The 22,889-nt window shown below is 39.2% G+C and overlaps 1 protein-coding gene across 1 annotated transcript in view; it reads right to left on the bottom strand.

Annotated features, from left to right (window-relative positions):
* The window catches only part of CLCA2 (chloride channel accessory 2), a 37,737-nt gene extending 25,715 nt beyond the window's left edge, over positions 1–12,022 (bottom strand). The window contains exons 1-6 of the mRNA XM_079904221.1: positions 11,712–12,022; positions 10,705–10,842; positions 7,469–7,619; positions 4,692–4,800; positions 3,530–3,689; positions 847–1,074 (exon numbers count right to left, since the gene is read on the bottom strand). Coding sequence (XP_079760347.1) covers positions 847–1,074; positions 3,530–3,689; positions 4,692–4,800; positions 7,469–7,619; positions 10,705–10,842; positions 11,712–11,897 — 972 coding nt within the window. The 5' untranslated portion in view covers positions 11,898–12,022. The remainder of the gene's footprint in view (positions 1–846; positions 1,075–3,529; positions 3,690–4,691; positions 4,801–7,468; positions 7,620–10,704; positions 10,843–11,711) is intronic.
* Between the last annotated feature and the right edge of the window lie 10,867 nt (positions 12,023–22,889).

Genomic DNA, 22,889 nt, shown 5'->3' with positions numbered 1-22,889 from the left:
TACTGACGCTGGGCATAGATAATAGTAAGAATAGTAGAAAAATAATTAGGAAGTAATGAGTTTTGAGCATTTATTATGCTTATTTCAATATATTTTATTTAATTATAACTCTACATTGTTTATTTTTTAATAATGGCTATATTTACAACTGGCTTGCAAATTTCTTGAAAATTTAACAATTGACTCCTGTGAGCCAGTATGAACTGTCTCTGTCACAACAATGAAATAGGTATTGTTATCTCTGTTTTACAGATGAGAAAACTGAGCTTCAGAGAGGTTATTTGCTCTTGATTACACAAACAGTAAATGAAGGAGCCAGGACTTAAAGCACATCTGCCTGATTCCAGAGACTAAACCTCTAATTACTGTCTAAGAATTCTGGAGCTTTGGAGAATGGGTTTCTAGAAGGCTGCCAGATTGCCAGATGAGTGAGATATGTTTCTCTGTACACAATGACATAGAAAATACACACATAATGGATATGCACACTCACTGCAAACTCAGTCTATTGCCTCGGCCATGGCTGTTTACCAGTGAGTGGAATGTGGTCAGAGAGGAGCCTTCCGCTACATGTCAGAGTTTTGGAAAGGGTTTTGGTTGGAAAAGGTTGCAATTAGTAGCAGTAATGAGGGCTGGGAATTACCTGTGGATTTCATTTATCTGTGTTATCTCAATATCTGGGCCACATTCTGAATTTGTTTCTCTCATACCCAAGCAAAGATGATGCCCATGACTATTCCAAACGTTTGGCCTCACCCTTCCCTTCCCTTCCCCTCTGAAAAGAAAAAGAATTAAAAACTGATAGAAAAAAGTGATGGTTTACAATTATTTTGGTTCAAATGTTACCTTTGCCATCTTGCTGGACACATCCAGCACTAAACAGACCACTTTGTCGCCAGCCTGTATGAGAGAGAACGTGGGAGGAGGCGGAAGCTCAGTCCCTTTCATGGGAAAACTGTTATTAAAGTCGTCAGAGTCTGTGATTACATCCCATGTACTTCTGAGGCTGCACATTTGGTTCTGCAGGTTTGGAGCCTCTTGGTTGTGGGTACTTGCATTACAGAATTCAACCACCTTGAAAAAGAATAAAATAAAAGTACTCAGAAAATAATCAGAAAATAAAAGTACTCTTCTCACACTAGACATACTTCTCATTCTCAAGCAACTAAAGGTAAGAGGAAAGGTGAGCTGAAACATGAGAAATCAGAAGTGCTACAGCTATGTCCTTCTTTACTTCAAGAATGCCATTGAATTTACAGATAAACCTTGGCACCCTTTGCTTGAAACTCTGGCACGCATGTGGTACTGAGGTCAACCTCTGTTAAAGTTTTCTTGCGCTTAGGTAACAGAGAGTAGACTGTGTATAAATATCTTAGGCTTTAAAAAAATAAAACAAACTCTCAACTTCCTTAGCATAATAGTGTGTTAAAGAAAACACCCCAGGAGATGTTATCTTATCTTGATCAGCCTATTCCTTGGAATGATATTTAATAACCACTGCACCTTTATCTATTGATCAATAAACCTATATTGAGCTAGTTCAAATATTGACCTCTGTAAGACTAGGATAAGGAGAAAACCAACTTAAATCTACTTCCTGATCTCTTTCCCCATTTGGAGATATAGCCATAATTCATACAATAATACTAAACCTTGGCAGCACCTCTTTTAAAGGCATGATTTGCATTGCAAAGTAATGTGTTATCTACTTCCCAGTGGCTATATTCCTACAAACAGTAGATGCTTCCTGCTAACAGAGCTATGGAAGCTTAGAGGTAAAAGAAATCTTACAGATTCTCTAGCCCCAACTCTAATTTCTTAGAAAAGGAAGCTGAAGCTTCAAAAAGTTAGTAATTGCATAAGAACATGAGTTTCTTAGTAGGATGGGGAGATATGATAGAACCTGTTTTGTTGTTTTTGTCTGTATGTTTGTTTTTAACTCTTTTCTTTATATTTCATGACTATGGTTAGGAGATGGTAAAAGTTTTCTGACTGGATATTAATGAGTAGGTGTTTCAAATGACCAGAAAGATAGTACCTAGCCACAAACAATGTGGATGAAATAACATGGAATTAGCTTGGCTTCAGATATTAAAGCTGTAAATTAAATTAAAACCATAATGAATTGGACAAGAAATATGAAAAAGCACCTTAAAGTTACAGATGACTCTTAGCCTTGACTAAAACCAGACTGAAGAAAAAAAAATTATCTAAAAAAAGAATGTGTCAATCCAAGGAACATTGGGTTAGTCATAGAAACAGAAAACTTCACAGAGACACTGCCCACAGTGTTCCCAGCTCAATGGAGAGGACGTGACCCACAGATGTGATGAAGTTGGAAAAATGTATCAGGTTATGAAGGCTGATGTGACTAAATCTCTGCATCTCCTAACTCCCTCCTTTCTGATTCCACACTCTCAAAATAGGCCTCTGGGTAGAATTTGGCTGTTCCGTGCTGCTTCTGTCAGAGAGAAAATGAACTGGCTAGAGAATGCGAGTGTCAGATCTCCATGACAGAGTACTCTTTTTAAATAATTTTAAAAATGTGTTCTGGATTCCTACACAAGTCTCTTGTCAGTTAGCGTGGAATACTGACAAGATTGAGTTTCTGAACCTGCAAAGCTAAGGGTTAGTTGACTTCCCTTGGTAACACGTGACTTTTCTTTTTAAGTTCTAGAATATGCAAAACAAGGGAAAGAGAATTAGGGAATTCCATTAAAATAAGAGTGGTTTGCTACCTTAAATGAAGAAATATAATCATACGTTACATCCCTGTCATTAACCCAGTACACTTTCCTGTGAAAGGATATAGATGCACCACCATACGAGCAATTTATTTTGAAGACTCCAGGTTTCCCCTTGTTAAATCACCTTCCCTGGAGAGCACATAATCACTTTTCTAAAGGAAACAATTTTTACTGATCAGCTTGGACTGTCGGGGGGGGGGCACTGAGTTTTTTTTTTTAAATCTGTAAAGTAAAAACTAGATGAACTCTAAGGTTCCCCAAGCTCTAAAATGTAGTGAATCTTTTTTCTTTTCTTTTCTTTTCTTTTTTTTTTTTTTTTGACTACATTGGGTCTTAGTTGTGGCACACGGGATCTTTCATTGCGGCGCACAGGCTTCTCTTTCTGTAGTTTGGCATGCAGGTTTTCTCTCTCTAGTTATGGTGCATGGGCTCCAGAGCACATGGGCTCTCTAGTTGAGGCACGTGGGCTCAGTAGTTGTGGCACGCAGGCTTATTGCAGTGGCTTCTCTTGTTGCGGAGCACGGGCTCTAGGAGTGCGGGCTTCAGTAGTTGTGGCGCACGGGCTTAGTTGCCCCTCGGTATGTGGGATTTTAGTTCCCTGACCAGGGATTGAACCCTCCTCTCCTGCATTGGAAGGTGGATTCTTTACCACTGGACCACCAGGGAAGTCCCAAATGTAGTGAATCTTAATTGTCTTTTTGTTTAAATACTTAAAACATATCAGTCTATCTTGGGAAAAGATGGAATCTTGTAAGAGTTTGTTATTCTAAGGCCATACTTACAGAAGATAAACTTTGCATGAACATTATCGATGCAGTTGCATTTTGAGTGCTATTGTATATAAACATGCATCCTTCTTGGAGAATCTTGCTAATAATACAGTTTTCTTGGGGGCAAGGGCCTCTTTCACACAAGAAAATGCCTGTGATGTCAGATGAACACCTGAAATAGGAAGAGACATTGGGTCTGTTTTAGAAATGCTTATGTTTCTTTCTTATTGGCTCATAAAATAATTTGTTTCTAGGATCATAGATTGCTAGATACACAGAAGACATTTTAAAAACTATTAAGAAAGGTCATTAATTTACAAATGCACTCCACTTGATTTTAAAGCATTTGATTTTGATGAGAGGCTCTGTATTGCCAAGGGCTTTACCAGATAAACAGGGTCAAAGCAAAAGTCACCGAGAAATCAACATGAACTTTTGGAGGCCTGAGGAAGGTCATGAGTGGTAGTATCCTGAATCAGGGCTCCTTTGAGTTCATTGCCATTGGACATCAGAGGAAGAAGAGAATGAACATCTAATGATGATATTTAAAAGGATTCCTTCCTATATAAGCAGTCTCAAATGCTGTCAATGGGATAAAAAACCATCTAAATTTTGGGAGAAGAATCAGTCAATATCTACCAAAATTACAGCTAAAATTACCCTATGACCTGGTAATTCTTGGAAGCTATTCAATAGATATACGGATCTGCCTGCATATAATGGAAATAACTTATTTATAGCATTATGACTTGTAGTAATAACAAAATATGGTGAACAACTCATTTGTTCAATAATAAGGGACTGGTTGAAAAATTATGGTATATCCATACAATGGAACACTATGCAATTAAAAGAAAGAAGAGTGAGGAAAAATATATATTCATATTTATTTGAATTTTCCTGAAGAAACACAGAAAAAATAAATGAGAAACTAATAAAAATGGTGATCTAGAGGGGATGAAAGGGAACAGGGTGAAGAGAGTGGTGGGAGTATGCTATATAAGAGTATAACTTTTTATATTGTTTTGGCATTTGACCACATAAATACTTACCAATTTTTTAAAAAATCCAATAAAACTGAAAATTGTCAGTTAAGTTTTGCAGCCATTATAAACTCTATTTTAGCGTAAAAAAAAATAAACAGTGAATTTTAAACATGCAAAAAAACACTAACCTTGTTACTTTAATTTGATTTTGCCCATTTACGTAGAAAGGTTTCTCATTGTTATATTCATCAAACACACCCCAACGGAGATGAGCCCATTCGTGAACAAACACTCTGCCTGTGGAAGAGAGAGTTTTTGTTTTGAGTTCCTAAAATTTCAGCAATATACCTTGCTAATCAGTGAATACGTAACATCACCTGACTATATATACTCATTCTGAAGGGTTGACGTGCAATTCTTGCTTCCACTTTCCTCTTCCCCACCCCGTTCCCATCCCCTTCTGCTTTACCCCCACCATCGTAAAAGAGGCAGTGTGAAAATATGTTTAGTCCTGGAAGTGCAAACCAGTGATTTACCTGTTGCATATCTGTTTGAAATTAGTGAGGAGTCTCACATTCTCTCATTTCCCTAAGGAAGCTGCCTAAGGTTTTCTATTTAGCTTTATACATGCCTATAAGTTCAGAATTCTGGGAAAGGAAAAGAAGCATATGGACTGAATGTTCAATTCAATGGACTGAATGTGTATGTCCCCCCAGAATTCATATGTTGAAATCCTGACCCACAATGTGAAGGTGTTAGGAGGTGAGGCCTTTGGGAGTGATTATTAGATCATGAGGGTGGGGCCTTCATAAATGGGATGAGTGCCCTTATAAAAAGACCCCAGAGAGTTTCCTTCTTTCTGTCATGTGAGGACACAGTGAGAAGATGGCTGTCTATGAACCAGGAAGTGGGCCTTCACAGAAACCAATTTGGCTGGTGCCTTGATCTTGGACTTCCAGTCCCCAGAACTGTGAGAAAGTTCTGTTGTGTATAAGCCTCCCAGTGTATGCTATTTTGTTATAGTAACCCAAATCGACTAAGACATCAAACCAGCAAATAAATCTTTCCTATTCTTCAGTTTGTGTTATCCAGGCATGCCTGCCACTCTTTTTTCCTATAGATAATTCTCCTGTCTACAGCAATGATTGAAACCCTGGGGCCAGGGAGGGAAGAAGGAGCAAAAAGGATCATAGAACCTCCTCACCAGCTTGGGTGGTCCTTTCTCTTTCATTTTATTCCTGATTCTCCATGTTTATCTTCAAGTCTTAGCTCATGAAAATCCTCATTGTCAGCATCAAATCCTTTATAAGTTTATCTCTACCTTTCTAAATCTTGTATTTTCTTCAATGTTCAGCTAAAAACTGACTTCTCCCCAATAGAAATTTTCCAGATTAACTCCCCTCCCCAAGTACACTTTTCTTTCTGAATTCTTTTAAGATCTGGGAACCCAGGAAGTGTTTGCTGAGTTGACTCAGGCTGTGGCATATTATGCATTTTTTGGACCTTGGAACATAGGAAGGGAGGGGAACAGTCTAAGCTGAAAGTGCTAAGGAAAAGTTTCTGCCTACTCATGGAATTTAGAAGTGCTGGTGAAGTCATATATTTGTGCAGAGATTATCAGCACCTCAGAGTTACCAGGAAAAAAAGCCATTTTTATAAAGTTTTATAAAGTGTTTTATAAAGTGTGTTTTATAGAGTGTGTGGCTCCACTTCCTGCTAGTTATTCAGAGGATAATAAAATCTATTTAGATTTAAATGGGGGTAAAAGTGAAAACATCATTTGAAAGGCACTGCTGTACGTTAAAATCAAAAACAAAAAATTAAGAATTGGATAGTTAGCCCTTGACCTACTCATTTTTCTCACCACAGTTTCTTTCTCAGATCTCATCCACTAAATGCCAATCTCCAAACCTATGACGCTGGCTTCACTGTCAAACTCTAGTCATCCTTTTTCTGCCACAGGCTGGGTCTTTCCACCAGCATAGTCCACTTTCCTCACAATCACTTGCCTAAATCCAGACTTGTGGATTTCCCCTTTAAACTGGTCCCTTCTATTTCTGCCCAAAACCTGGTGTGTTACTTAATGCTGCCCACACACACACTCCTTGCCTTTCACTCTGAAGCAGTTCTGACCTCTGTTTCATACTTTTTCCCCTCTGGAATATCTCTCATTACTTAGAGTTGTTAGGATTAAATAAGATAACATTTGAAAAGCAAATAGCACAGCACTTGGCACGTAGAAAATTCTCTTGTTCTTGTTACTCTCTTTCTTGTCCTTCCCATCTCACTGCCTTCGATCTTACTCAAGTCTCATGGCCTCATACCTGGACTTCTAGTTATTCTCCTGATATCCAGTTTCTCCCTCATTGATCTGAGGGAGTCAGATTATCCTCACAGCCAGATTTAGCTTCTGAAAACCCTGCTTGGATGGTTTCACTCCTATGTTTACAAACCTTAAGTTGTGACTTGCTAATTTGGGCATTTGAGGCTCTCCATCACCTACCCCATGTGCATTTCAGCATTTTCTCCCACTATTCACTTCCCATAGTTTTTCTGCACCATCAGTGGGGTCTACTGTGCCCATCTCTCAAATATGCCCTGGATTCTTCTGCTGCCACGGTTTTATTCATACTTTTCCCACTCTCTCTCCCTTTTTTCCATTTATCAAAATTATATTCAACCTTAATATCCTCTTCTTTGTGAGGCCTTTTCTGACCACCTTTAGCTCAAAATGCTCTCCGTCTTCACTGAATTCTTATAGCATGCCCTGTCTGGGCCACTAATCTGGCGCTTAACCCTTTCTGGCTCACTTTGTCCCTCATCTTTTCATGGGCATGTGGCCTATCTCCTCATCCCAATAGTAGTCCTTGGCAGGTTTCAGGTTCTCTGAGTTCCTTTTAGCATTAAGCACAGAATACTGTAAATAGTGCTGTCCATTGTCTATTTCTTGATTGGTCAAACTTACCTCGTGATCCATAGACAGCTGTTAAGTCATCATTTAGTAGAAAGTCAAGTGTGAAATGAATGTATTTTCCCTCTTTTCCACACCCTCTGTATTGCAAGGTATATGGATCATCTCCATGTGCCCCATACCAGTCAGTCACTATGACATTTGCCTAAATTAAAAGAAATGCCTTGTAATACTCTACATCACGACTGTAATGTTGGTGACATAAATATCTACATTTGTTAAAACACTTTGAAGTGTACGTTTAAGATATGTGTCCATTTTTCTATATGGATTGTATCCCAATTTTAACACAGATTAAAAAAATAAATGCCTTTAGATGGAGTTTAAAATGCATTCACAACTAAATATTAACAAAACTATCTGTCACTTTCAAAAGCGTATATATTTTAAAAGCTTATCAAATTTCCATGGAGCTTCATTACTTTCATTTGACCTTCCCATTTTCCAGATTAAAATTTTCTCAAAAGTCAACACTGTAAAATTCTGACATTATAAATCACGATAAAAAGTAATTTAAAAGTGTGAAGAAATTTCAAGAGCATTTACACATCATTCAGAGCTGTACTGTAAAATGTTATAGCCTTTTGTGAACAACTTTCTGTGGGTTCTTTCATCAGTGTAAGACAATAGGATATGTTTCTTTTAAGCCTTTTCCTTTTATTCCCATAACCAATCAGATCAGCAAAACAATTATTCTATTGAAGTTATATTTCATACTGTACGCTTACCATTTCAATTACTATTTATAAAACACAATATTTTAAGTCAGAAGCTAAAGTAAATATCTATTCAAATAACCATCTAGAGAACACAGTTTTATATACAACATTGTTCCTTTTATTTTGAGGAATAAAGATAATATGTTGTCTCAAGACTTGCCCTTAGAAGTTAAGTATGTTGTTAATTTTTTTTTTAAGTTGGTTATGGAACAATAGATCTAATATGATCTTATAAATATATATGTAACGATCACTATATGTACTACATGTGTACTGGTGTGTGTGTGTGGGGGTGTACACACCGCTGAGGAATAGTGGAAGGTAATATTTTCTTTTTATTGTCCATATTTCTACATTGTCTTTTTGCAACAAGCATGAATTATTTTTATAATAATTAGCATTTTTTTTTAGAAAGATAAGAATTCAAGCCAAGGACTTTGCAAGGCAACACCTGTGAAAAGGGCTACAGGCATCATGCCCTTGAATAGTCTTCACTTGGACAAAACCTCATTTCTATGTCTGGAAAGTTGTCCTGAAACAAAAAGGAAAGAGTACACTGTATGGGGTAGAATACTCAGGCTGTTTGGGGTTATATACTACCTTACAGACCATAGTAATACAGCTTTTATGTACTTTTATCCTACCCCTCCCCCCCTCCCCTGCGTCCCACCTACATTAGACTGTAGAGTCACAAGGAGAGGAACTATCTTGCTTTTCCTTGTGTCCTCTGCCATGCCTAGCATGGTTCCTGTATGTAATGATCATTTGCTAAGTGTTTGCTTGATTGACATTATGAGGTTAAAAGAGTTGGTATCTAGCAGATATATGAACAGCCTTCAGTGACTCTTTCCTTTAATCTTTCTGTTCAGTCATTTGTTTTTGTTTTTGTTTTTTTTTGCGGTACGCGGGCCTCTCACTGTTGTGGCCTCTCCCGTTGCGGAGCACAGGCTCCAGATGTGCAGGCTCAGCGGCCATGGCTCATGGGCCCAGCCGCTCCACGACATGTGGGATCTTCCCGGACCGGGGCACGAACCCGTGTCCCCTGCATCGGCAGGCGGACTCTCAAGCACTGAGCCACCAGGGAAGCCCTGTTCAGTCATTTTTGCTTTAGTTATTTATTTCTCTCTTCTTCATTAGGATAAGGAGTAGCACCTGGGTTTGGTGTTGGTTATCTCCAAGACTTTTTGTCCCACTAAAGGCCAGATTGATTAATGACAACTATGTAAGGTGGCTAGAGACAGTATAGCTTAGAGCAAAGAGCATAGGTTTTGGAATCAAACAGGCATGAATTCAAATTTCTCTTTAATTTACCAGCTGTTTGACTTGGGATAAAATCCTTACCATATTTGAGCCTCAGTTTCCTAATTTGCAATAACAGCAACTAATTTTAGGTGTCTGAGAATTAAGCAATATATACAGAATGCCTAGCATTTAGTTGAAGTTTAATAAACAATAGCTCTGTTCCCAGTTTATCCCAGTTCGTCTATCACTCCTATCTCCAAGCCCAATCATCAAATGCTTTCACCTGGTCATAAATCAGATAGTTTTAAGGACCCTTTTAATTCTTCAGGACACTGGGGTGCCTTTGAGATTGCTATATCATTCAATAACTTCAAAGGAGATCTAAGAATTAAAACAATCTTAGGAAAATTCATACCAAGTGACACAAATAAGGAAAAGGGGAAATTACCACAGTCTCAGCCCTTCTATCCGAGCTGTAATTACAGATCTTGAACCCACTCCATTGCTGAAGCCATGAGCTATATTCTCAATGCCTCTGCTCCTGCCCTTTCTGGTAGCTGCTAGGACTCTTGATCACAGTAATTTCAAACAGTCATTTGCCAAATTTATTTAACATTTATTTATAGCATGCATACTAGTATGTGCCAGACATTATCATGGATGCTTAATTATAATCTACAGCTTAAGAGAGTCCTTTGAAGGTTCTTTTTTTGGTTGGAAAAAAAAAAAGGTAGCCATGCCTCTCTTCCCTGCTTTCTGCCTTGCTTCTTATCAACATACTCCTCAAAAACAGTGTCCTGGACTTGGGCTAATGTGAAATTCTGCTAATTTGCACTCTTGCAGGACAAGAAAGTCATATTTTTATATGCATGGGTGGCTTAGGTTTCTGTCTGTACATGTATGTTTACTGTCTCTGACAGGGTGGGAAATGAGGATAGTCATAATTGAAATTATTCCCTTTACAGCTCATACTCAGTAGAATAAAACTAGTTCTTGGTCCTTAACCAAAAATTTCAGAAAGGACTCTGTAAGTTACATAGTAAAGAGATCTTCTGAGAGGCCGCTTGGGCAATGGCATTTTGCTTATTTTTTACTCCATAATTTTCACTCATTTATTACATTTCCATACATTTTGCACATAACAATCTTTTCAATAATATTGTTTGTGTATTAATATTAATTTGTTTTTGTCTAAGTTCTCACTTTTAAAGTTTGAACACATTATATTTTTTTCTTGAGTTAAGCACATTTAATGAAATCTTGAATTACCTTTTCATATGATTCTTGTTTTACTTTGCTGTAATTATTAGCTTTCCACGTGGCAGGTATTAAAATCTTTATATTTCTGAAAAACACTCTTCTCTTGGTAGCATTGAATAGGTAATAAGAAGCTTCAGTTATCATTTCCTGTAACCAAATAAAAGAAAAGCTTATTTTATCACTTGTAACTTCTTAATGTTTTAGTTTTCTGGTTATACTTGAACAAGCAGTAATAACAATAATGAAGGAGCCCATTTCTTTTAGAGACAGTATTAGATTTTTGGGAAAACCTAGGAGCAAAATAAATAAACTTCAAATGGTTATCTGGAAGAGATTTTAGGACACTAATTGTGCGTCTGGGTTTGCCTATATAATTTTCCAAATTTTGTGGAAGACTTCTAAGCTTTTACCGAACAAATCCTTTTCACGGCACGCCTTTCCAAGACCACACCTTATGACAATACTGATTTCACTAAAGCAATACCAAAGGGAGACTCAAGTAATGGAGCTATGGGCCTGCCTTACCATATCAAGGTGAAAATAGTCAACTGCTTTACAGAACATTCAGGTGAAAAGAAAGAATGTTGCTCTTTGGCACTCCGTTCAAACTCTCACTCTTTCTGTCTGAGAATTCCGATCCTCAGGATGGAATCCAACAACATAATTTTAATAAACACAATCATGCTTATTCATCAGTCAAACATCTGGTCTTTGTTGCCACAATGGATTATTTTTTAAGTTGCTACCCCAAAAACAGCCATGTAGTTAAACACAAAAGCTAAAATTAGTAGTAACCAGCAACAACAAATAAAAGAGGGCTAGATCAACAGTCTGTGAGCTGAGACTACACAGAATTAGCTGAACAAACTGGCTTGGCTGTTAATTGTAATTTTTGTTGCTATTTTTAAGAAACATCACTTTCCTTACTGCTCAAATACAAACCAGGCAACTCCTTAAAGAAGGCTACAGGTCTGCTCGAATAGGATAATGGTTTTGACTTCATACTTGCCACTCACCTTAATGTTTGGGATGAGTTTCTGATCCTCGGATACCTGAGGATTGATTGCAACAAGTAATCCATTATACCCATTTTCTTGAAGCTGCACTCCGGCTCCCAGGAATAGGAGTTCCGGACCTAGGACCACCAGGAGAGTCACAAACTTCAGGCTGCAAACAGAACCTGCACTGTCCCTGTGCGTCATGTTGCAGAAAACCGTCTGCTTCACTCACACTGGTCCTGCTGGGCACATTGTGCTAAGTTGTCAATGGCGGAGCAGGTAGTTTCTTCCTGAACTTGGAAGGGCTTAGAGCTTGTGATGAAGGAGGTGCCTTCTTTGCAAAATCTGGGGTGGATCTTTCGGAGACCTGTCTCTACAAGTCTTTTTTCTCTGGGCGATGCCACACTTGCATGTTCTGTGGCTGAGCTTCCTCCTGAATCATGGTTTGGCAAGAAATCTTCCACCCCTTACTCATTTTATGTCTTCTCAAATGGAAATAAGACAAAAGGAGCTTAAAAGAGGGAAGCCTGGCTGGCTGGGCTGAAAATCAGAGAATCTGGGTTTTTCCATCCACTTGCAGTAGAAGTACAGAAATCTAGAAATCCTTGACAACCTCCTCCATCATTCAGAGCAATTCCTTCCCTACTGCACTCGTCATTTTTTGTTTGATGTAAGATTCCTTTGTCTGCTTATTTTGAAGATTTGGAAATCCATCCTGCAGCCCTGTCCCTGGGGCCTTGCATTAGGTAGTCTGGGAGAGCTCTCAGCTGATGGCTGGTGGGGGGAAGGTATCAGATATCCCCCAGAGAGGGCCAAGTGCCAGGAACTTGGATGTCTGTGCAGACCACAGAGGCCTTTCCTTCTGTCCTTGCTGCCTTTTCTCTCTTGATCAAGGAAAAGGATGAATTTCTCTTTCAGCACCTCTCTCCTGAGAGCAAGGCTATGCGTCCATCAATCTTCCACTTCCAGGCTTCCCTGGTGGTGCAGGGCCTGCCAGTGCAGGGGACACGTGTTCGATCCCTGGTCTGGGAAGATCCCACATGCCACGGAGCAGCTAAGTCCATGCGCCACAACTACTGAGACTGCACTCTAGAGCCCATGAGTCACAACTACTGAAGCCCGCGTGCCTAGAGTCCGTGCTCCACAACAATAGAAGCCACTGCAGTGAGAAGCCTGTGCACCGAAAAGAAGAGTAGCCCTCGCTCGCCACAACTAGAGAAAGCCCACATGCAGCAACGAAGACCCAACGCAGCCAAAGATTAAAAAAAAAAACCTTCCATTTCTGCAGTAACTATCACAGGATCTGGAATATAGCAGGGCTCACAAATATTTTATGAGTGATTAATAATATTACCCAATAATTTCATAATGCTTTAGAGCTTACAAATGAACCCACCTAAATGTCAATTCCCAGATACAGGTATAATTTTTTTATTTCTATTTTTCAATGAAGACACTGAGTCTCAGAAAGATTATGAAAATTAGCCAATGGGGAAAGGCGCTAACTTTTATTGTGTGCTGGGCTTTATCCTTCCTATCTTATGGGTGACAAAACTAAGGCTCAGAAAATCTAAGTAACTTGTTCAAGGCTGTGTGAGTATTGTCATAGGGCTAGAATGAAACCAACTGATTCCAAGTTCCATTGTTTTTCAATGTATCGTATCTCTCATGTTCTCAAGAAACTAGAAATGAAGTGTTAAGAGCTGAAATGTTGAGGGATATTGAAGGGAATTTTTCTCTTACTGTCCTTCTGTTTGGAACCTTTTCTCCCACTGCTTCTCACCTGTTTTCCTTCAAATTCCTGTTCTGTCCTGGAAGCCTGAGCTGAGCTCCCTACCTAGCTCAAATCCCCTCTTTCATGCTTTCAGTGCATCAGATACCGCTCCTTTGAAGCATGATCATGCCTACAATAATGTCACATTCATGTTGTGTAATTGGTTGTCTCCTTCACGCTGAAGGGCTTATGCGAGAAGGACCCTGTCTGTTTTTATCACTACCTCCTCAGCACCTAGATCAGTAAACACTCAATAAATATTTGTTGAATGAATGAATGAACAGAATCAGAGAAGTAAATTAAAGCAGATTCCGAAGAAGCCCTGGATTATAGTGTGAAAATGATCTCCCCAACTTTGAAAGTATCAGTTCTAGAAGGTATCGCTTCTGCTCTGGAGCAGTTTCCCTCTTGATCCCTCTTGAAGGAAGTTGCTTGGGTTTTGGTTGTTCCCCTGGGGGTGTTGGAGAATAGAATATCGCTGGTCACCACGTGACTGCCAGAGTTGCTCATGCTACAGCTCAGAGGTCAATTTAGCTGTCTTGTCTTCTCGGGCTGATTCCCAGCCGTGGGTTTTTGCCCCTCGCTCACGCTGTGTCTATAGAGTGGAAGCTCCAAGGCGTGGCAACTCCAAAGGCTTTGCCTGGAACTGTGACTCATTGGACAGAACAATGCACTTTATTTTCAGCTTTCCTTGGCAGTTTATTTTCTTACACTAATCTCTTGTGCTTTTAAGAAAAACATTCCCATCAGCAAAGCAATATACTAAAAAATTAAACTCATAAGCCACACCAGGAGAGTAGCTTTTCACCACAATCAGGGATGTTTCTTCTTGCCACCGTGCATACTTATATAAGTTAACTGGCTGAGGGGGCCACTGAGGACTGACTTCCAGCTCTCTCTCTACTTGTTCTTGTCAACAGTTACAATGGCTCCCTTAGAATGTGGGGTAGAGAGTGCATGCAGCTTTATAAAGAACAGCCATAAATGAATAATCTTGTCAAACTTCACTTGGGTTAAAACCTGAACAGGCACAGTCGGGCTTTGCTCACCCTGGGCTGAGAGTCCAGGCATGACATCCATTCCTGTCTATCTACTTTTTGGTTCCTTGGTTCTGGAACCTAATCCCTGGGTCTGGCCACTTGGCTGGCACCTGTCTTGACAGATTCCCAGTCACTGACCCATTTTTTCACTATGTCTTGGGAGTCATATTCACTCCTGAAAGCCCTTTCCTACCACCTCTGTTCTGACCTACCCTGAGAACCCTTTCTGCTCTCAGTAACCAGGCCTGGGGTCAGGCTAGCTGAGGATCTCTTCTTCCTGCCTTCTCTTCTGATCAGGCTGACCCTACAGGAGACAAAACTAAAAAGCTGGCAAAAACTGACTTAACTCAATAACTTAAAGGCATTCCTGAGCAGAGTGTCCACTTCTGATAAAGTGTGAGACTTTGTCAAAAAACCCACCTTATCCTTTCGCTCAAAAAAACTCAGTGCTTCTGCCTATAGATTTTATATGTGAGAAATGAAACATACGTAAAGTGAAGAAATATGGGAATACAATGTTCAAGCATTTATTTCAATATTATATAAATTCTAGGAATCTGGTCTGTTTTTATCTGCTTTCAAGAAAATAAGAGTTATTCAATTTCAGTAACTGAAGAATCTAAAGCACATCTTTGTTCATTGTCTGAATCTGCAGTTCAACCTGAACCCAGAAGGCCTATTTTTTTTTTCATGGAGTCTGTAGGTTGAGACCCAAAATCAAAGTGAGTTAAACATGCAGTTGGTGTCAGAGAATCAGGAGATTTGACATCTTGAGGAGTCCAAGAAAGTTTTGGATTATTTTCTTTCAGGCTTTTGTTTCAACTCATCAGCAAACCCATTTAGAAGAGGAAAGTATAATCCAGTGTGTGGCTTGGCTGCAAAGCTGATCGGCCACTTTCGTTTTGCAATGTTTATGAAATAAATCAAAACAGAAGGTGAAAAAAATTGTAGACTAAGAATTTGAATAAAACATGGAGCTTGCTAAGGACCCAGATGGCACATTTTATACCTCCCTTATCCCATTTTCTTTATAGTTATACTCATTTTCAAGGCAAAGGAGTGAAGTGGATGGTGCAGATAGGGTCTGGGAAGTAATTTGTGTTTGGTGAGTCACCACCATGCCAAAGCATTGAGCGCTTACACTTCGTTTCTAGTTTCTTGAATTCTCCCTCTGCAGTCTTTCACCTCCGGGATTTTGCTAATAAGCCTTCTCCCCACCCTCATGGTGGCAATAACAAAGATGACTTTGTGCACCAGAGAAACCTCCAAAATTTGACAAAATGATTGGAAACAAGAACTACTTTTAATGATAAGCCAATAAAGAAAATGTGAGAAAGTTATGGAATATTCCTCATTTGCAAAAAATTCTATAAAATTGCATTCTATAAAATATTGTTCTATCCATTATGAACCAGATAGTGTATAGTATCATGGTATGTATAAGGTATTATCATTATTACTATCATTATTTTTCCAGAGAAGAAAAAAAGAGAAAGCAGAAATGTAGGGGAAATGTTGTAAAGAGATGAAAATAACCAGAGAGACTCAGAGAACAAGAAACAGAAGTATTAGTATAAAATCTTGACTCTGTTTCCCTTTCTGTTTTCTTCCTGCTCTGATTCTGTCCTCAGTACCTCTGAGGCCCAGGGCTCTGCCAGATTCCCTGGCTTCCTCCATTCCCACAAACAGGGGGCAGCAGGTTTTTTGGTTTTCCTTCTCTCCTTATGCAGCTTCTACTAGTCCATTTAACCCCGCCAGCCCTGCAAAGAACAGGAAGCAACTCCAATTAGATCTGGCAATTGGGGGGATTAGGGCTCCCCCTTCTGTTTTTGGGGTGTAGGTACATGGGGCTCTGAATTCCCAGACAAAACTCTCAGCAAACAGAATTAGCCTGCAGGGACCTCCTTCTAGACTACAGCAAAAGCTACTTAGAGCAGTGCTTTTCAAACTTAAATATCCCTAAGAATCACCTGTTCAAATGCAGATTCCGGCTCTAGAGGTCAAGGTAAGGCCCATATTCTGCAGTCTTATCAAGCTCCCACGTGATGCTGAGGCTGCTGGTCTTTGAGCCCCGCTTGGAGCAGTCTTTATATCAAGAGTTCCGGGGGAATATCCACGGATTTACTTCATGATTACAGCCTTCACACTAGAAAAAGGCAGTCTATGTAGTCCTTAAGTATATTTTAAAATTTTCTTTTGGGAAAGGCCTGTGTTTCCTTCAGAACCCAGGAAAAAAAATATTGCATTAATTATGGATTTTACAGTGACACCATTGTTTATTCTTTGGAAAGAAACAACTACAGAGTACAGAGTTAAAAATAACAACACCAATAAGTGGGTTTTAGATTCTCAAAAGCCATAATCATCTCTCTATTATTAAAGCCCTTGCCTCAAATTCAGTCTGTTTTCTTTTTGATCATTAGGTGAGTCTTGATAAGATTGTTTTAATGACCTCCGATAGATATCTAGCCTCAAGCAGTAACTCCCAAGAAGGTACCTTATTTAAACAAGGAACTGCTTCCTTAACTTTTATTTCTCTTTTTTCCCTTGCTCATTTATTCATTTATTCACTCAAAAATAAGATTGTATCAAATATATCTTAATAAGCCTGTTGAAAACATAAACTGTGTTTCTACTAGATGTCGGGCACTGTTCTAAGTGCTGGACGTAAAATGAATGAAATGGACCAAGTCCCTGTCTGCAGGGAGTTTACACTAGAGGAGAGAGAGAGACAACAAACAAATATAATGGGATACCTAGTGAAAGTGTTATGAAGAATAAGAAATCAGGTATAGGGGAAGAGGCAATGAGAGAGGTTTGTTATTTTGTATCAGGTGGTTGGGCAAAGCGTCACAGGTAATATTGTTAGGAGTGACGGAAGGAACCATTCGATCACTTGAGAGAGAAGTAGTGCAGGCCGACAGACGGGCAAGTGGGAAGGTCCTGAGGCTGGAGGGTGCTTGGAGTGAAATGAACACAGGAGAGAGCAGTGAGAGATGCCGTGAACTGGAGGGAGCTGTGTCTAGAGCACAGATCACATAAGGCTTGCAACTGTAAAATTTAAGAAACAGAAACCTCAATTAAATAAAGTTTGGAGACCAGAAGGGGGAGCTCTCATGTCCTGAGATGATAGCTGAGCCCAACAGGAAAAAGAAAGACTGCTCTTCTTTTTATGAGGACTCAGCCAATGAAAAGCCATGGATTCTGGGTTTACTCTAACTTTCCCAACTTCCCTTTCTTCTCTACAAAGTCTCTCCTTCCCTTACTGTGGGGGACTTGCACGTGACTCACCATGGTTGGAGATCCCAAGTTGTAATCCTCTGCCCATCCCAAATCAACCCATCTTTTTTGGAGAAATACCTGGTAGTCTATTTGGTCAACCAGAGCTCATGGGAAAACTGGAGTTTACCCATGAAAGGGGAAATCAGTGGTGGATGTGGAGGAGTGACGTGATCTGACTTTCACATGTTTTGTGAGGAGGCCAAAGGTGGAAGCAGCGGCCAGCAAGGGGGTTATTGCTGAATGCAGGTGAAATGGACAGAGCCCAGACAACAATTTCGGTTGTCTTCTTTTAGCCTTCCTTCAGATTTCTAGGAGTCTCCTTTTCACCCGCCATTGAATATTTTTGCTATGAAGGTAAAATAAAAGCCCTTCAGCTTATAAGCTTATCAAGAGAGGAATCAAGGAATACTTATTGCCCAGAAGTGACGAGCATGATGCTAACTGCCAACAGAAGAGATAAAATGAGAAACAATGACCTGAAAAGAATCTGAGATCTGTAGTTACCTGTAGTTAAATGACATAAAAATATACTCCAAGTTTATAACATAAGGCTATGGTTCTTGATGCTTTGTCCATAAGTGCTCTGTAAATGGTAGCTATACTTGTTGTTATCAATATAATTCTCAGTTATTGTCAGCTGGAGTCCCCTTACTCCTCAGAGACCTACATGTAATTGGTTGTATCTATGTCAATTCCATGGCTTGTGGAAGATCAAGTCCCCTCCTAGACTTCTGCAACTGCTTGGACACTTGACTTCTTTTTTTTTTTTAACACCTTTATTGGAGTATGATTCATTTACAATGCTGTGTTAGTTTCTGCTGTATAACAAAGTGAATCGGCTATACATATAAATAAATCCCCACATCTCCTCCCTCTTGCGTCTCCCTCCCACCCTCCCTATCCCACCCCTCTAGGAGGACACAAAGCACCTAGCTGATCTCCCTGTGCTTTGCGGCTGCTTCCCACTAGCTATCTATTTTTACGTTTGGTAGTGTATATATGTCCATGCCGCTCTCTCGCTTCGTCCCAGCTTACCCTTCCCCTTCCCGTGTCCTCAAGTCCATTCTCTATGTCGGCATCTTTATTCCTGTCCTGCCCCTAGGTTCTTCAGAACCTTTTTCTTTTAGATTCCATATATATGTGTTAGCATATGGTATTTGTTTTTCTCTTTCTGACTTACTTCACGCTGAATGACAGACTCTAGGTCCTACCACCTCACTACAAATAACTCAATTTCATTTCGTTTTCTTCCTAGGCTGAGTAATATTCCATTGCATATATGTGCTACATCTTCTTTATCTATTCACCTGTCAGTGGACACTTAGGTTGCTTCCATGTGCTGGCTATTGTGACTAGTGCAGCAGTGAACATTATGGTACATGTATTTTTGGGTTTTTTGTTTTTTATTTACTTATTTATTTATTTTTATTTTGGGCTGTGTTGGGTCTTCGTTTCTGTGTGAGGGCTTTCTCTAGTTGCAGCAAGCGGGGGCCACTCTTCATTGAGGTGCGCAGGCCTCTCACTCTTGTGGCCTCTCTTTTTGCGGAGCACAGGCTCCAGACGCGCAGGCTCAGCAGTTGTGGCTCACAGGCCTAGTTGCTCCGCGACATGTGGGATCTTCCCAGACCAGGGCTCGAACCTGTGTCCCCTGCATTGGCAGGCAGATTCTCAACCACTGTGCCACCAGGGAAGCCCCCATGTCTCTTTTTGAATTATGGTTTTCTCTGGGTATATGCCCAGTAGTGGGATTGCTGGGTCATATGGTAGTTCTATTTGTAGTTTTTTAAGGAACCTCCATACAGTTCTCCATAGTGGCTGTATCAATATACATTCCCACCAACAGTGCAAGAGGGTTCCCTTTTCTCCACACCCTCTCCAGCATTTGTAGTTTGTAGATTTTTTGTTGATGGCCATTCTGACTGGTGTGAGGTGATACCTCATTGTAGTTTTGATTTGCATTTCTCTAATGATTAATGATGTTGAGCATCCTTTCATGTGTTTGTTGGCAATCTGTATATCTTCTTTAGAGAAGTGTCTATTTAGGTCTTCCACCCATTTTTAGATTGGGTTGTTTGTTTTTTTTGATATTGAGCTGCATGAGCTGCTTGTAAATTTGGAGATTAATCCTTTGTTTGCAAATATTTTCTCCCATTCAGAGGGTTGTTTTTTCATCTTGTTTATGGTTTCCTTTGCTGTGCAAAAGCTTTTAAGTAACATTAGGTCCCATTTGTTTATTTTTGTTTTTATTTCCATTTCTCTAGGAGGTGGGTCAAAAAGGATCTTGCTGTGATTTATGTCATAGAGTGTTCTGCCTATGTTTTCCTCTAAGAATTTTAGAGTGTCTGGCTGTTCATTTAGGTCTTTAATCCATTTTGAGTTTATTTTTGTGTATGGTGTTAGGGAATGTTCTAATTTCATTCTTTTACATTTAGCTGTCCAGTTTTCCCAGCACCACTTATTGAAGAGGCTGTCTTTTTTACATTGTATATTCTTCCCTCCTTTTATCAAAAATAAGGTGACCATATGTGCGTGGGTTTATCTCTGGCCTTTCTATCCTGTTCCATTGATATATTTCTGTTTTTGTGCCAGTACCATACTGTCTTGATTACTGTAGCTTTGTAGTATAGTCTGAAGTCTGGGAGCCTGATTCCTCCAGCTCTGTTTTTCTTTCTCAAGATTGCTTTGGCTATTCGGGGTCTTTTATGTTTCCATACAAATGGTGAAATTTTTTTGTTCTAGTTCTGTGAAAAATGCCATTGTAGTTTGATAGGGATTACATTGAATCTAGCTTGCTTTGGGTAGCATAGTCATTTTCACAATGTTGATTCTTCCAATCTAAGAACATGGTATAGATCTCCATCTGTCTGTATCATCTTTAATTTCTTTCATCAGTGTCTTATAGTTTTCTACATACAGGTCTTTTGTCTCCTTAGGTAGGTTTATTCCTAGGTATTTTATTCTTTTTGTTGCAATGGTAAATGGGACTGTTTTATTGATTTCTCTTTCAGATTTTTCATCATTAGTGTATAGGAATGCCAGAGATTTCTGTGCATTAATTTTGTATCCTGCTACATTACCAAATTCATTGATTAGCTCTAGTAGTTTTCTGGTAGCATCTTTAGGACTCTCTATGTATAGTATCATGTCATCTGCAAACAGGGACAGCTATACTTCTTTTCCAATTTGGATTCCTTTTATTTCTTTTTCTTTTCTGATTGCTGTGGCTAAAACTTCCAAAAATATGTTGAATAAGAGTGGTGAGAGTGGGCAACCTTGTCTTCTTCCTGATCTTAGAGAAAATGCTATCAGCTTTTCACCATTGAGAATGATGTTGGCTGTGGTTTTGTTGTATATGGCCTTTATTATGTTGAGGTAGGTTCCCTCTATGCCTTCTTTCTGGAGAGTTTTTATCATAAATGGTGTTGAATTTTGTCGAAAGCCTTTTCTGCATCTATTGAGATGATCATATGGCTTTTTTCCTTCAATCTGTTAATATGGTTTATTACATTGATTGATTTGCGTATATTGAAGAATCCTTGCATTCCTGGGATAAACCCCACTTGATTATGGTTCATGATCTTTTTAATGTGTTGTTGGATTCTGTTTGCTAGTATTTGGTTGAGGATTTTTGTGTCTATGTTCGTCAGTGATATTGGCCTGTAGTTTTCTTTTTTTGTGACATCTTTGTCTGGTTTTGGTATCAGGGTGATGGTGGCCTCGTAGAATGAGTTTGGGAATGTTCCTCCCTGTGCTATATTTTGGAAGAGTTTGAGAAGGATAGGTGTTAACTCTTCTCTAAATGTTTGATAGAATTCGCCTATGAAGCCATCTGGTCCTGAGCTTTTTGTTGGAAGATTTTTTTTTTTTTTTTTTTTTTTTTTTTTTTTGCGGTACGCGGGCCTCTCACCATTGTGGCTTCTCCTGCCGTGGAGCACAGGCTCCAGACGTGCAGGCTCAGCAGCCATGGCTCATGGGCCCAGCTGCTGTGTGACATGTGGGATCTTCCTGGACCAGGGCATGAACCCATGTCCCCTGCATTGGCAGGCGGACTCTCAACCACTGCGCCACCAGGGAAACCCTGTTGGAAGATTTTTAATCACAGTCTCAATCTCAGTGCTTGTGATTGGTCTGTTTATATTTTCTATTTCTTCCTTGTTCAGTCTAGGAAAGTTGTGCATTTCTAAGAATTTGTCCATTTCTTACAGGTTGTCCATTTTATTGGCATATAGTTGCTTGTAGTAATCTCTCATGATCCTTTGTATTTCTGCAATGTCCGTTGTTACTTCTCCTCTTTCATTTCTAATTCTATTGATTTGAGTCTTCTCCCTTTTTTTCTTTATGAGTCTGGCTAATAGTTTATCAATTTTGTTTATCTTCTCAAAGAACCAGCTTTTAGTTTTATTGATCTTTGCTATCGTTTTCTTCATTTCTTTTTCATTTATTTCTTATCTGATCTTTATGATTTCTTTCCTTTTGCTAACTCTGGGTTTTTGTGCTTCTTCTTTCTCTAATTGCTTTAGGTGTAAGTTTAGGCTGTTTATTTGAGATGTTTCTTGTTTCCTGAGGTAGGATTGTATTGCTGTAAACTTTCCTGTTAGAACTGCTTTTGCTGTGTCCCATAGGTTTTGGGTCATCGTGTTTTCATTGTCATTTGTTTCTAGGTATTTTTTGTTTTCCTCTTTGATTTCCTCAGTGATCTCTTGGTTATTTTGTAGTGTATTGTTTAGCTGCCATATGTTTGTATTTGCAACAGTTTTTTTCCTATAATGGATATCTAGACTTAGAGCATTGTCATCAGAAAAGATATGTGATACGATTGCAATTTTCTTAAATTTACCAAGGCTTGATTTGTGACCCACAATATGATCTATCCTGGAGAATGTTCCATGAGCACTTGAGAAGAAAGTGTATTCTGTTGTTTTTGGATGTAATGTCCTATAAATATCAATTAAGTCCATCCTGTTTAATGTATCAGTTAAAGCTTGTGTTTCCTTATTTATTTTCATTTTGGATGATCTGTCCATTGGTGAAAGTGGGGTGTTAAAATCCCCTTCTATTATTGTGTTACTGAAAATTTCCCTTTTATGGCTGTTAGCATTT

The sequence above is a fragment of the Stenella coeruleoalba genome (genome assembly GCF_951394435.1).
Source record: "Stenella coeruleoalba genome assembly, chromosome: 1".
Classification (NCBI taxonomy): Eukaryota; Metazoa; Chordata; class Mammalia; order Artiodactyla; family Delphinidae; genus Stenella; species Stenella coeruleoalba.
The sequence above is the reverse complement of the archived record's forward strand: the minus strand, read 5'-3'. Positions and strand labels throughout refer to the sequence as shown.